General features: G+C 34.0%; 1 protein-coding gene across 1 annotated transcript in view; it reads left to right on the top strand.

Moving 5' to 3' along the window:
- Positions 1–13,896, top strand: part of DPP10 (dipeptidyl peptidase like 10) — a 259,921-nt gene that overhangs the window by 223,763 nt on the left and 22,262 nt on the right. The window contains exons 16-19 of the mRNA XM_088146483.1: positions 400–521; positions 1,816–1,863; positions 4,024–4,122; positions 4,229–4,298. Of these exons, the coding sequence (XP_088002609.1) occupies positions 400–521; positions 1,816–1,863; positions 4,024–4,122; positions 4,229–4,298 (339 nt within the window). The remainder of the gene's footprint in view (positions 1–399; positions 522–1,815; positions 1,864–4,023; positions 4,123–4,228; positions 4,299–13,896) is intronic.

Below are 13,896 nucleotides of genomic sequence, written 5' to 3'. Positions count from 1 at the left end.
AATATATATTGTGACAGAATGATAATAACCCAAAGGCTTCTTTCAAAGTATAATACTAAACCTAGTTAGCATTTTATATGCATTGGAACATTTCAAGGAAATAGAAGTAGAAAAAAATGAAGTTACAATCAGTGTTGTTCTCTTTTGTTATAAACCTGGTATTCACAAACATGTACTTCTACACCCTCTGTTCCCCACTGCATTCCTTTGCTACCCTGCAGAGAAAAAATTGGTGATATGTAGAGAGGAATTTGGGGAGAAGATATAATGTATTCCTGTACAGTAGTGTCTGAAATATTGTCAATGAAAACCAAAGAATTTACTCCTATAATAATATATTTGTAGTAAATATTAGCTATAGGTTTTCATGTGCTTGATCAATTTCTTTTACTGCCTCAGTGTGTCAACAATTGAACTGCTGAATCGTCAATGCCTCTCATGCAATTTTATGAAAGATCATTGCACATATTTTAATGCAAAGTTTAGTCCTTCAATCAAGTATTTCATCCTACAGTGTAAGGGTAAGCCAATCTGATTGTATTAAAGAAAGGGATTACTATTTAAAAAATAATAATAAAATGTTTTTGAACATCAAAAGCATCAAATATCAGTGATAACTTTACTACAAATAAAAGGTTTTATGTAATTATAATAATTACAAAATTTCAACTGTTGTATTATATATTTGTTTTGTATATTACACACAAAAATTGTGTTAGTGGACAATTTATATTTTGTCCTGACTAATTCTATCATTCCTATGATAGAATGGTCCATGAAATAATGGACCAAGGGAGAGAGATGGCTAGAAGTAATTGTATAAAAGATGTACTAAACCTATAGTGATCAGTTAATTTTAAACTATTTAAGAGAACATTACTCATTCCTTGGAAGATTTCTTAAAAACTTCAGTATGCTCTCCAACTATCAAATTACATGCAGCCAAAAACCTGGCTAGTTGTATGATTACATTTGTCAATCAGTGACACAAACAACATTTCTTGTTATCATTAATAAGACACCAAGGAAGGTTATGGATGTTGCAGGAGAATGAACTACATACATAGATTTTTTGGGGGTTTTTTTCTGTAGTCATTTCAGCAGTCCACGGTTATAAAGAAAAAAATTCTAAAGGCAACTTGTATGCTAAATAATGGAAATTGCAGCACCATAAAAATGGGGGGGAGGAGAAAGAATGAGTGGACTTCTTCACTGGAAGTGTTCAAGTGGAAGCTGGAATGCTTTAATCTGAATTTCTGCATTGAGCAAGGGGACGGATTTGACACCCTAAAAGGCCCCTTCAGTCTCTATTATTCTATGAAATCAGGCATCCTCTTTATCATGGCACTCTCATCTGAACATTGAATCAAAACTGCAAGATCTGAAGCTAGGATATGTTTCTTCTGAGATTTCCTCTCAGTGTTCTAATAACCTCCAAATGACTTTGCAAAGTCTGAATGCTCCCTGTTCTCTTTTTGATTTAATAGTAGCTGCAGGTGCTCCATGTTTTATATAATCAGACTATTAATCGCTCTATGTGTCAGTTTCTCAGCTGTAAAATTGAGATGATGAGGATAATAACAATCATACATTTATTATTTCCCAGCAGACTACCCTATTGCTTTGGCATTAATGGCACCATTCATATGCTAAGTATTAAAGCATACGCAGTAGTAGTTTTGAAAACTATGTGTTAGAGTAATTTATCTTTTTGCTGTTTTTTATTTATTTATTTATTTTAGTTGAGGAGCCCAAAGCTAGTTTTTTATTTATTTATTTACTTCCTCTGTGTGCACGTTTTTCTGTGTATTGTAGGACCTGGTGTTCCGTCTGTCAGCCTGCACAGTACAAGTAATCCTGAAAGTAAGCTATCTCAGTTCATTGGGGATTTTCTTGTGGCGTTTCTCCCTTTCATTTGAGACCTTCAGGAAATTAATTTCTAAAGCTCATCTTAATTACAACCTAGGAATAAATATGCATGTAAGCAATAAGAGCAGACTGAAATTAATACAGTGACTATAACATATCAGGGATTTTACAGACTGATCATACAATAATGTGTATCTTTTGTCTCCCATTAATGCTTACAATAATTAGATGGCACAATGTCACAATCTCTTTCACTAAGTATGCAAACTGAGTTCCTATTACAGTACCTCTAATATACTCTTTAAAATACTTTAAAGCACTAATACAATTAGTCTGGATTAAGGAATTGTCTTCTGAGTGCTACTTATCTATTTATCCTTTTTTAATGAAACAAATATTAGTTTGCTTAAATCTCTCTTTAAGCAAACTCAACACATTAACACACATGCATATACAAATAAGACAGACATATACACACAAACACATCTAGGTTTTCTGAAATGTGTAACTTTTTAGTATACTCAGTGCAAGCATGCATCATTTGGATAATTGAACTGTTCACTTTACTTGGGGAAATATTTAATTTAAATGAACGTTCATATATGCATTTTGATATTCTCTTTAAAGCACAGTATTCTTGCTGATAAGTAGATGATAGCAGTAAGTTAAGCAGTGACATCAGACTTTTAGAAATAAAACACTGCTGTACTGATCCTTTGTCAAATTCTCACCTGTAAAAATTCAGAGGAAAATTTTATTTCTATAAAAAATTTTGGGAACTAAATTAGGTGAGATATATATATATATATATATATATATATATATATATATATATATACATACATACATACACATCTGTGTGTTATTATTTAAAAATATAATAAAATCAATTAAGTACATAATGCCTGAATGTAAAACTTGATCATCTCTCCTATTAATGGAACAAAAATTATGTGATTGAAGTTTAGTCAAATTATTGTACATAAAACAGCACAATTTTTAGTTGACACTCTGAAACTACATCCTAGTTAGATTATTAATTCTTCCACTAAATGTGATATCGTTTACCAATTTAAAAATCTGTTTGAAAGCTAAGAAGAATCAGGTCAAATAGTTATCCATATACAACTGGATTTAAAAAAAAAAAGTAATCCTTCATATTGTAATTTTTTAAAAGTTTATAGATTTGTGGATAAAGCATAATATTGAATAAATGTGCATTTGTAAATAGACAAATCAAAATCCATGAATATCATTTGTTCTTCAGAAACTATCTCCCATTTTACTTAATTTGAGATAGAATTTTAGTGTTAAAAGCACTTCCAGAGATATATAGGAGTTGCACGATAAATCAAAGATATCATCTTGGGCAAAATGCTGGTATCATCTCTCTTAACAGCATTTTTGGCTATTATCACCCCTAGCATCTCCAAAAATAAAATGTTCTTTAACTTTGTTTTTATACTTTGGACAGACTTTTCTCTTCTACTCTACTTGATTCCTTTATGTAAAAGCCAAATTGCATATACGGCAGAAAATCATATGGCACATTAATTGGGTGCAGTATGGAGTAAAACCTTTAGGACCATATACAAAGCTGGAGGCCTATAAAAAGGACTATATACATGAGGTGCTGTTTATTAAAGACCCTTAATTGAATATGTGAAGATTATCCATGGATTTAGCAAAGCATAGCAAAATCAAAGCCAGGAGAAAAATGCTCATTCCATATAGAGAGGCCCATGCATGTTTTTCTTTAAGCTTCCAATTTTATTGGAAATGCAGGCTGGAACTCCATACTTCCAAATGAGTCTGGCCATGAAGGCTCAGTAGTTAAAGTCTGATTGGATTCCATTTGAAGTATGGCAGGTTGTAAAAGTTTTGGCTTACTATTCTCCATGTGTTATAGTTCTTATAAATTGAAATAATGTTTTATAGTTAATAATGGAAGAGATTATTGGAACATATCTGTCTATATACAGTATGTGTGTATGCGTGCATGTATGTGCATATTTATTCCATTCTTTAAATGTGCTTTTCTAAAAATTGGACTTTCTTAAAGACATGAATTATATTGTAAATTGTGTTTTAGAATTTCCATTTAATTAAGCATGCATATACCTTTGTACCTTTCTTTGCCTTTTTATTTTACAGAGTTTTATATTTTAGAAAATAACTCTCTTTTAAAAGAAGCAGTTTTAATGAGGAAAAAACTCCGAACAGAAACTAGAATGCTTCACATTGATGACTATGGTAAATATACCTAGAAGTTTTTCAAAAAGGCAAAATATTTTCAAATAATATTTTTAATTCATCTTTCAAACTACCAGTCCTTAATGTTTTGCTCTTTTCTTAAAAGAACTTCCTTTACAGTTAACATTTCCAAAGGATTTCTCAGATCGAAACGTATATCCACTTCTGTTAATAGTGTAAGTATAAACCTGACATTATTAAAATTTGTAAAATTGATATATATATATATATATTTATGCTATATGGCCTCAAGAATAGCCATTTTAGTTACAAAAATAGCCCTTCCAGTAGTGATCTATAAAACCTGTTAGGATGACATCATGTGTTCATCATGCAGCTATAATGTTATTAAGGATTACATAAATGGTTAAGAAAACTTTGAGTTTTACACACACACAAAAAAATATTCCCAATTATAGATGATAGAGTAATTGTTTGATATCAGTGCAATCCAAGGTTGGATTATTACCTGTAAGGTTCTTTTACTTTAGATATTGCATCACTTCCCTATTATTAGGGAATCATTATTCCCTATTACAATTATTCCTTATTATTATTAGAGAATGATTCTCGATTTTAGGGTATTATTATTGTTGGTCACACAATCAGCCAGATGTTTAGACTGAATTTGGCATTTTTATCCACCTGTCAAGTTCTTCCCAAGGACCTGGGATAGGCAGATGTTGTTGTTCGATGGTGTTAAAAGTATTGTCGCAGGGTGTAAGCTGTTCCAAGTAAAGCTGCCTTATGCAATTGACTGATGGTGATTTTGTCTTCAAGTGGTACTCCAGATGTTTTGGGATTGCATCCAAGGCCCTGTTACTGTTGGTACTATCTTTGTTTTCTTTTGCCACAGTCGTTCTGTTTCTATTTGCAGGTCTTTGTATTTTGTATTTTGTGATTTTCTCCAGTTTTTTCTCTTGACTTCTGCCATCTCCAGGTATTACAATGTCCACTATCCAGAAATTTTTGTCTTTCCTATCGACAATTGTTACATCTGGGGTGTTATGTGGCAGATGCTTGTCTGTTTCTAAAGTCCCAGATCACTTTAGCTTCTCTGTTTTCTATTACTTCATCTGTGTTGTGGCCCCACCAGTTCTTGCTTGCAGGGCAATGGCATTTCCTTTTTTTTTTTTTTCCACTTCATCCAAAATTCCTAATGGATTTAGCCAATTTTAAATTAAAGTTAGAAATGGACACTCACTCTCCATATTCTGATACTCTCTACCTCTTGTCTGCATCTCCTTTGAAGATGCAAAACCATTATAGACCTGTAGGTCTGATTAGGAAAAAAAAGTATATTGGCATAAACCACTCAAATAAGTTATTATTAAAATTGAAAAACCACAAGAAGTAATCAAGACTCTCCTGCCCTTTTTAAAATGCTAACAAAAGCTTTCTCAGATATGTTGAGGGAAGATGACTATGTAGTCCAAGACCATCGTCACTTTCATAGGAAAGTGGGAATTTGAATTATTATGAAGTGATCTCTTTCTTACTTCGCAGCTCATCCTGATATGTGTCATAATAGTATAAAAATGATGCTGTAGTTTATTTTTGTTTTATTTTTTATTTTTTTACCTTCTGAGTAATGGTTGACGGTGCCTCATAAAACATGCAGAAGGCCATTAAAGGAACTGAGGAACATAAAATAAAATACTACATTTAAAAAAAACTTGAAGCCCTCAGTGAATGGATAACAGGCTTTCTTAAAGTGAAGATTTCTGGCTGATGAAATATGACTGTATAGATAATATATGAATGACTAAATTAGGTTAGATTTAGAGGGCAGTTTTTTCAGGTGATTCTTAGGTGGAGACATGCCAATTTACAGCAGAGGAGAACCTACTTTCAGATATCTGCTTCTCTCTTTGTAATAGTTGACAGAAGGAGAAACTACCACCAATTATAGTTCCCATTCGAAAGTGACTTGAGGGGCACCCTTGATATAAGGATTTGATTAGAAAATGATCTATTTAATCAGTATCAGCACATTTACTGACCATCACTGATCTGCAAAATGAAAGAATTGTAATTTACTGAAATTGTATATTTATTTAATGACTAGAGGTTTATTTATTCTCTAGAGTTTTTAAACTGTTTAGGGTCATTTCTTACTGGAGTTAGTTTATAAGCCCAAGTAAGTAAGTAAATAAGTACATAAATAAACAGTTCCAATAGTACTTGCATGTTGTTTCTGTTATTGCCTTCTTGTTCTAAGTGGGTAGAATAAAATGTGGGAGAATTATGCAACCCTCTTGGTTGCCCAGTTGTGGAACAGTATCTAATCTGTTGAATGGCCACTGAAATAACATAGGGTATACATGTTAACTACTTATTGTTTCTTTTTTGACTAAAGAAGGAATCCTCAACATATAACTTTCATACCTGCTAGGTCACTGAACTTATTTTCCTGATTCACATAACTACTTTAGCAACCTTCTAATTTGTTTCACGTGTTAATCAATATAATCAAATAGCCGACATAGCAAATACTCTCAGAACAAATTATAATAAAATAATAATAATATAATTGTCTCACAAAAAACTACAGAGCTGAATAAAGAACAAGGTTTTAAAAAGAAAATTTTGAAAATCATAAGTGGCCTAAAATATTTCAAAAGGTTAGGGGAGCATTAGATTTTATATAATAGAAATAAGGCAGATATAAAAAGTAGGCGAGCCTTCCTGAGAACATTCCACAGATGAACATCTCAGTTCAGGAAGCTCATTAGATACTTGCCTTCTACCTTGCATGAGAAGTTTTCTTATTAAAAATGTCGGGACATTAGTTTCAATGATAGTTAAGACTAGCATGGGGGAAAAGTCCATTTAGGATTCCAAAGTTCCATAGCAGCACTTTGAGCTGAATCTGGAAGCAGTCCAGTTATGCTGTTCTAATACTGATGAAATATACTGATGAAATATCAGTATTCACCCTGTTCCAATTATAGCAGCTATAAGCCCTGATCCAATTATAGCAGCTATATTTTAAACTGTCTGTGACTTATGAACGGTCTTCAAATGCAAACTCACATTTTAGCATTATGCGTGGATCAGGTCTTATTACATTAAACATAATGGGTTTCGCCCAAATGTTCCACCCATTATGGCTTACACTTATACGTTTCTTATCCTTCAGATCATACAAATTAAAAATTAAGACTTAGCATTAGGTATGAATGTATCTGGTGTTTCAGCCTAGAACATGTAATACTATGAGTAATATAATGGAAAGTGACAGATGCTATACTGTACAACTATGTGGTCCCTCACCTCAAATAATGAACATTTTGTGAATTATTAATATCCTTAAAAATAGTTGCATTGGGAACATGACAGAACACTTACTGTTGTTGTTTTGGGGGGGGGCAGATATAGCTCTCATTAATAGGTCTCCAGACAACTTAAGAAGATGCTGTGTTTGCATCATGGTGTAGATATGCAAATGGATATTATTCCAAATGAAAAGATAAGTGTGCAGACTGGTTTCCTTTGAGATGTGGTGATTTTTAACTATAATATTAAAAAAGAAATGGTTTGTAGTACTTGATGAAATCATTTGATTTGTATGAACTGCTTTACACAAATGGCTTTCTGTATATACTAGAATGCCTATACAGTGTCATAATTGTTGTTGTTTTTAATCACAAATATGTAATATGAAATAAGAGTATACCATAAATCTCTTAGGTTTATTTGCATTGTTTCTGCAAAATAAATGGGCACTGGATTGCTTCAACTATGAGTTAATCATTCACTTATACTTGAATAGAGGAGAATATATGTAGCTCAGGATTGAATTGTGGAGTCCTTGGTGTTCTCTGATTTTGGTTGTTTGCTTGCAGACATTTCATTACCTGACTAGGTTACATCATCAGTGCTAATGAGTGTGGGGTTTGCTCTCTGTTTATATACAGTAGCTTGCCCTGCCAGTGTTGGTGGGGGTGGTTTTCTCTTGGTAGTTCCTTGATTAGTGTATTGTTTTCTGCTTGATTGTTTGTCTGGTGTTAATCCCTGCTTATCTGGGCATTGGCTGCTGGAGAGTATGTGTTCTGGTCTTTTTGTTTTCTTCTTAGCTTTTTTATTGTTTCTTTTGAATGGTGAAGAAAACAACAACACACTACCCTTCCTGGAAATCCTCATCAGTAGAGGAAACAATAGCAAATCTGAAACACAAGTCTATTGAAAAACAACCCACATTAACCAAGTGCTCCATTACCAAAGTAACCATAAGAGGAGCTGTGTAAAAACATTATTCAGATGAATACAGATGCACTGCAGCAACCCAGAACACCAGAAAAAGGAAACAGATCTCCTATACAACATCTTCCAACAAAATGGATATCCACGCAATCAAAAAGTGTCTGACCACTCAACCCACTACAGCATAACCAACACAAGCTTATGAAAAGGATAACACCAGGACAGGCAGAAGACTATCAGAGTGCATCCATGAACACCAACTAGCAGTCAGAAGACACAATGAAAACTCGTTAATCTCACAACACATGGACAGACTCAGCAGATTAGACAGCCATAGTTTCAACCGGAAAACTAGACCAAGCTAAATCCAAAAACACTAGGGAGTTCCTGGAAACTTGGCATTCAGACAAATCGGCCATCAATAGATGCATAGAAATAAACCATATTTACACAACATTCAAAAGGGACAATAAAAAAGCTAAGAAGGAAACAAAAAATCAGAATACATCCTCTGTAGCAGCCAACACACAGATAAGCAGGGATTAACACCAGACAAACAATATCCTAATCAAGCAAACCAAGGAGAAAACCACACCCAAACCAGCAGGGCAAGCTACTGTATATAAACAGGGAGCAAACCACACACTCACTCGCACTGATGATGTTAAGTAATTGGGTAATGAAATGTTTAAAAGCAATCAACCAACCTCAGAGAGCACCAAGAACTTCATACATACATACATACATACATAACATACATACATACATACATACAGTGTTAGAGATGCAGGATATAATAGCTTGCTTTGGATATAATGATAAATCATAATTTAGCTTTACAGGAAGATACCTGATTGAGCCTTGAAATCAAGTAGTTCTCAACTCTTCTCTTTTGTCAAGTACATGCCAGAAGATGAGATTGAAAGTATGCATATAACTGGTATGAACTAACTTCAATTTGCTTTGTGCGATTGGGAAACAGAGGAAATTTAAATAATAGTTTATTGATATAAGCTACAGAATGAAATGGGATTGTTTCTGCAAACTAACCATTTGTCCTTCTTGAGTATAGCAAAAGACCCCAGAGGAGAAGATCAGGGGGATTATCAAGTCCAACATGGCTTGAGCAGGTTGGTTCCTGTAATGCTGAACAATGCTTTAGTATTAATCTGACCTGACTATGATATTTGCCTAATGCCCTCATTGGTAACAGTGCTCTAATGGCTATTCAGCTGTTTTCTCCAGAGATGGTACAGTTATGTGATGTTCATCTCCATCTCCCAAATAAAGATTTTGTAGGCTGTGAACATACTAAGAATAGCATGTTAAGAAGTGGGAAGCAGAAGCAGACCTCTAAGTTTGTCTCAATTTATATGTATTTTTGATTATATTTTTCTTGAAGCTCTCAAGGAAATGAAATTCTACTTAACAAAAATGGCAGTCACACTTCTAAGGGAGACATAATGTCAATGAGTATATTAAGTTTTGTTTTTTTTCACTTGAGTAATGTAATCTAATCAGGTACTATTTGCCCAATAAATTGAATTTTTTGGTATTTGTCTTATGTATCACTGTTTTTAGAAAAATTCTATTCATTTTATTTATTTATTAGATTTCTCTTATACATTTTAGCCTATGTATGAAAGGCTACAATTTTAATCCTTTTGAAACCTGCCTGATGTTTTAAACCTTGCACTGTTTTTCATCTATGCTTGAAAAATTCTATGGGCCAAAGATGGACTAGTTGTGGCATAGAATGGAATGCAGGAAAGAATACTGCTCTCTTATAAATACATGCAACTTACTTTATGTCTGTAACCTTTACAGTGAAATGGGACTTTTGTATGTAAAAATGTAAATTAAGGCCCCATTTACACAAATAATAGTAAGAGAAAGTGTAATTGGGGAATGGATTGGAAGACATACCCTATGCATATGTAGAACTGGGATCTTTTGAAAGAAGGTCCAAATTCTGCAGGATATAAATTCAAGTTTCAGAAAATATTAATTTATGTTAGGTAAATTGCTACTGTGTATTCTTGGACTTACACTAATGCAAAGTGAATATGTTACAGTAGGGAAAAAGCCTTTCCCCCTTCTCCCAAAAACTCCACTACAATATTTTTTCTGTAAAAACATAAAGAATGTCTGTGTAGAGACTACATTTAGAAATTCCGTCAGCCAAAAGTTGATAACCAGTGTTAGGAGAAAGTGTGACAACAACATAATGCAGGAATGCCTCTAAACTACTTCTGAGCACCTAGATGGCAGAGTACTATTTTGAAAGAAAAAGTAGGATAATTGAATGTTACTAGTTTGAGTAATCTTAGTAGCTTTAACTTTTGGTTGATATTGAGGGCATAAAGTTAATCATATACTGTATATAATTAACATTACTTTTACAAAAGGAATTAGTTATTTTTCTAAGATGACTATTGTATGCTTATTTCTGTATTTCTCAAAACCATGCATTTCCACATTAACAGAAGTTATTCTTAGAAATTTCTTCACAAAATAATGAAAAGTCAATGAAAGAAAATCTGTCAAGAAAGACCTTCAGGGACTGATTTAATTTGCCTTGGATCTTTCAGAAAAGAAGGAGATGGTAATCCTCAATCCAATTTGCCAGAAGCTGTACCCTGAAACTGTCAAATTAGTTTCTTTGTATAATTAAAAAGAAGGCAAAGTGGTACCTAAGAATACAGAACTAGTTTCTGAGGTCAACATGATTTTTGTATCCTGAATGAATATAGTTTTCCTAGGGGGAAAAACTGCATTATCTGCATATTTTTTAAAAAATATTCAAGCAGTGACCATTTCTTCCTTTTTTATCAGCAAAAATGAAAAGAAAGAGATATCACTATTTGGACACAACCTAGCTTTATGTTAAAGAAAGAATATAATTTAAAACCATTATGGTTTTTTATTCTTTCCAACCCAATGGACATTTAGAAATAATCATAATGTATTAAACTTCTATGCCACCTGACCCTCAACAACTCTGAATTATGTAAAAGGAGTCAGGATTCTATCTGTCCATCAACAGGATAACCCTCCAAAAATTGAACAGAACAAGTCCAATGCTGATGTGTAGGAAGTTAAAGAAAAGATTGTATTTGAAATGGGCTGGATCAGATTGGGGACTGCTGAGGGGAAAAAAAAAAAGAACTGGAAAGTTTGCCAAATCACCCCTAGGGAAGTCTCCAGGAATATTGCCAACCCTCCATTCTAAGCACCCACCCTCCCATTTAGCTTCTTTCCTGGTCACATGATTCAGAATTAGGCCAATATTAAGAGGTTGAAAAGAATTCAAGAAGCCATGCTCCACATGCTTTCATATGATGTCTATTACCAAACTCAACATCTCCATAGTTCTATCATTAAATTTATTTAACAAAAAAATGAATAGTATTACCAAATATTCAATAATAATTATAAAGAATAGTAAGCAGAAATTGGTTGTAGAATAATTTTATCAAGTATTTGGATGGGGCGGGTGGCTAATGTACTTCAAAGGAGAAAGATAACAGTAACAACAATAATAGAAGATAGTCTTGAGCAATGGGTTGAAACTGAAATGAATAAACTAGAATTGAACAGGGAGAAATGTAAATCTTGCATCTAGATAGGAAACATGAAATGAACAAATGTAAAAAGGTTGAGACTTGGCTTGGCAGTAGTATATGTGAAAGGGATCTGGGTGTCCTTGTTGACCACAATTTAAACATGAGCCAGAAATGTGATGCATCTGCTAAAAAGGCAAATGCTATCTTGGGTGCAGTAAAAAGGGTATGTTTACTCAGTAAGTACTTAAATGTAAAGTAAATGTAGTTTTGCTACACTATTGTATTTTTAAAAAGTACAATAAAGAGTTAAAAAGAACCAACAGCAGCACTAAGACAGTGAGCTGAAGTATACTTCATGCATGATTTGCTGCTTAAATCTGCTTTTGAAGGGTATCTTATAGAAGGTAGAATAAATGCAAGCTGCAAGGGCACTGGCAGCTATTCTGAAAATGTGCAAGCAAGACTTGAAAACATACTGAATCATAAAATCTCTCCATGATCATATGGCCAGCTCATAATATCAATAGGTTTTTTTGGCCCCCGGAATTTCTATATTCTGAACTAGAAAGATACTGTAAAAAAGTTGTTTGAGAAGCCAGCTGGAGATTCTTTGATGGTATTCATTGGAAAGCACAAGGAGAACAATGTTTGTGGGCTGAGTAGCAGTTCTTTGAAAATTTCCGGGAAAAAAAATCCAAGAAAACTCAGAGGGAGTGAATCCTGCATTTGACTTGTGGAAATCAGAATTTAGCTGCCTTATAGATGATTACATTTCTTTAAAATACAGTTAACATGCAGTTGCATCAGTGGCAAGGAAATGTCTTAATTCTAATGTAAGGGATAATGTATTATAATTTAATGAAGCTGTAGTAACTATTCGGTATTGGAAATACAAGTGTCAGGTGTAGCCTTCGTTATAACTTGCTATGGATACAGTACTTCTTACCTTTCAACCAACATTTATTTTGAGTCTTCATCATTGTTGGCAAGATTGTATTTCATGAATGAACAAAGTATGGATAACAAAGTTTCATGTGATACATCTTTGGAAAATCAAACTGCTGGATTTTCCCAAAAAGATGCTTACAGCAACAACACACAGGAGGACGATAAAAGGAAGAAGTTAATGCTGTAATTATTTCAAAGAGCACTTTTTGAAGAAGATACTTGCCAGCAGTGCCCTATCCTGTGTTTGTTCTTCTCTGATGGGTCATCATTTTCTTCTATGGATTTTTTTTCTCCCCAGAGGATACAATTAAAGCTTGTACGTAGGAATTTTGAGCCACTTTGAAAGCAGCTGCAGGACTCTGTACTCCCATGTTGGAAGTGGTTCAGCTGAAACTACTACAGAGCTAGAGTTTGTGTGTGTTTGTTTTTGAGACACTGGTTCCAGTTTCCCATTGAAGGCAACTCAGCCTCCCCACTCCTGAAGTACAGGTACATTGAGGAAAATGCTTCTTACACTGGTTTGCAGTTTCCCTCTGCAGCCTTCCTTGAAATAAACAGGGGTGAAATTGACAAGAAATTTTCCATTTTCACCCTTCTTTTCAGTGCAGGACAAGCAGGCATGCAAACCCTCCAGGCAGCTGGATTTTCTTTTTCTTTATGTGGAATGAGGTGCAGGATTTTTGTTGGTCCCAGATCAGCCATTCTAAGCACTCCAGAAAGTTCACTCCAATCTTGGAACAGGCAATTCTGAATGTTATGGAAGTAATCTTATCCTGAAGCAGGCCAGTGCAAATGCTTCAGAAGTGGCCTGACAAGTCAGTCCTCTGCTGGAACTCTTGAATGGCCCATTTTGAGATCATAATGGCTTATTCTGAGATCCAAATGACCCACTGAATTGTTGGACAACTTTCAGGGCATGGTGGTGCCTTCTCTATAGCCATCCTGACCCTTTGCAACAGGCTCCCACCCGAGTTCTGGGTAAGGGGGAGGAGTACCATTTCAGCCTTCCAAAGAACCATAAAGATTTAGCTTTTCCCCCAGGCATTCAGCTAGG

Source organism: Python bivittatus, unplaced genomic scaffold, assembly GCF_059951505.1.
Source record: "Python bivittatus isolate LINGU-HERP-01145 unplaced genomic scaffold, Pbiv_v1 ctg000480_np1212, whole genome shotgun sequence".
NCBI lineage: Eukaryota > Metazoa > Chordata > Lepidosauria > Squamata > Pythonidae > Python > Python bivittatus.
This window is presented reverse-complemented; position numbering and strand designations above follow the sequence as displayed.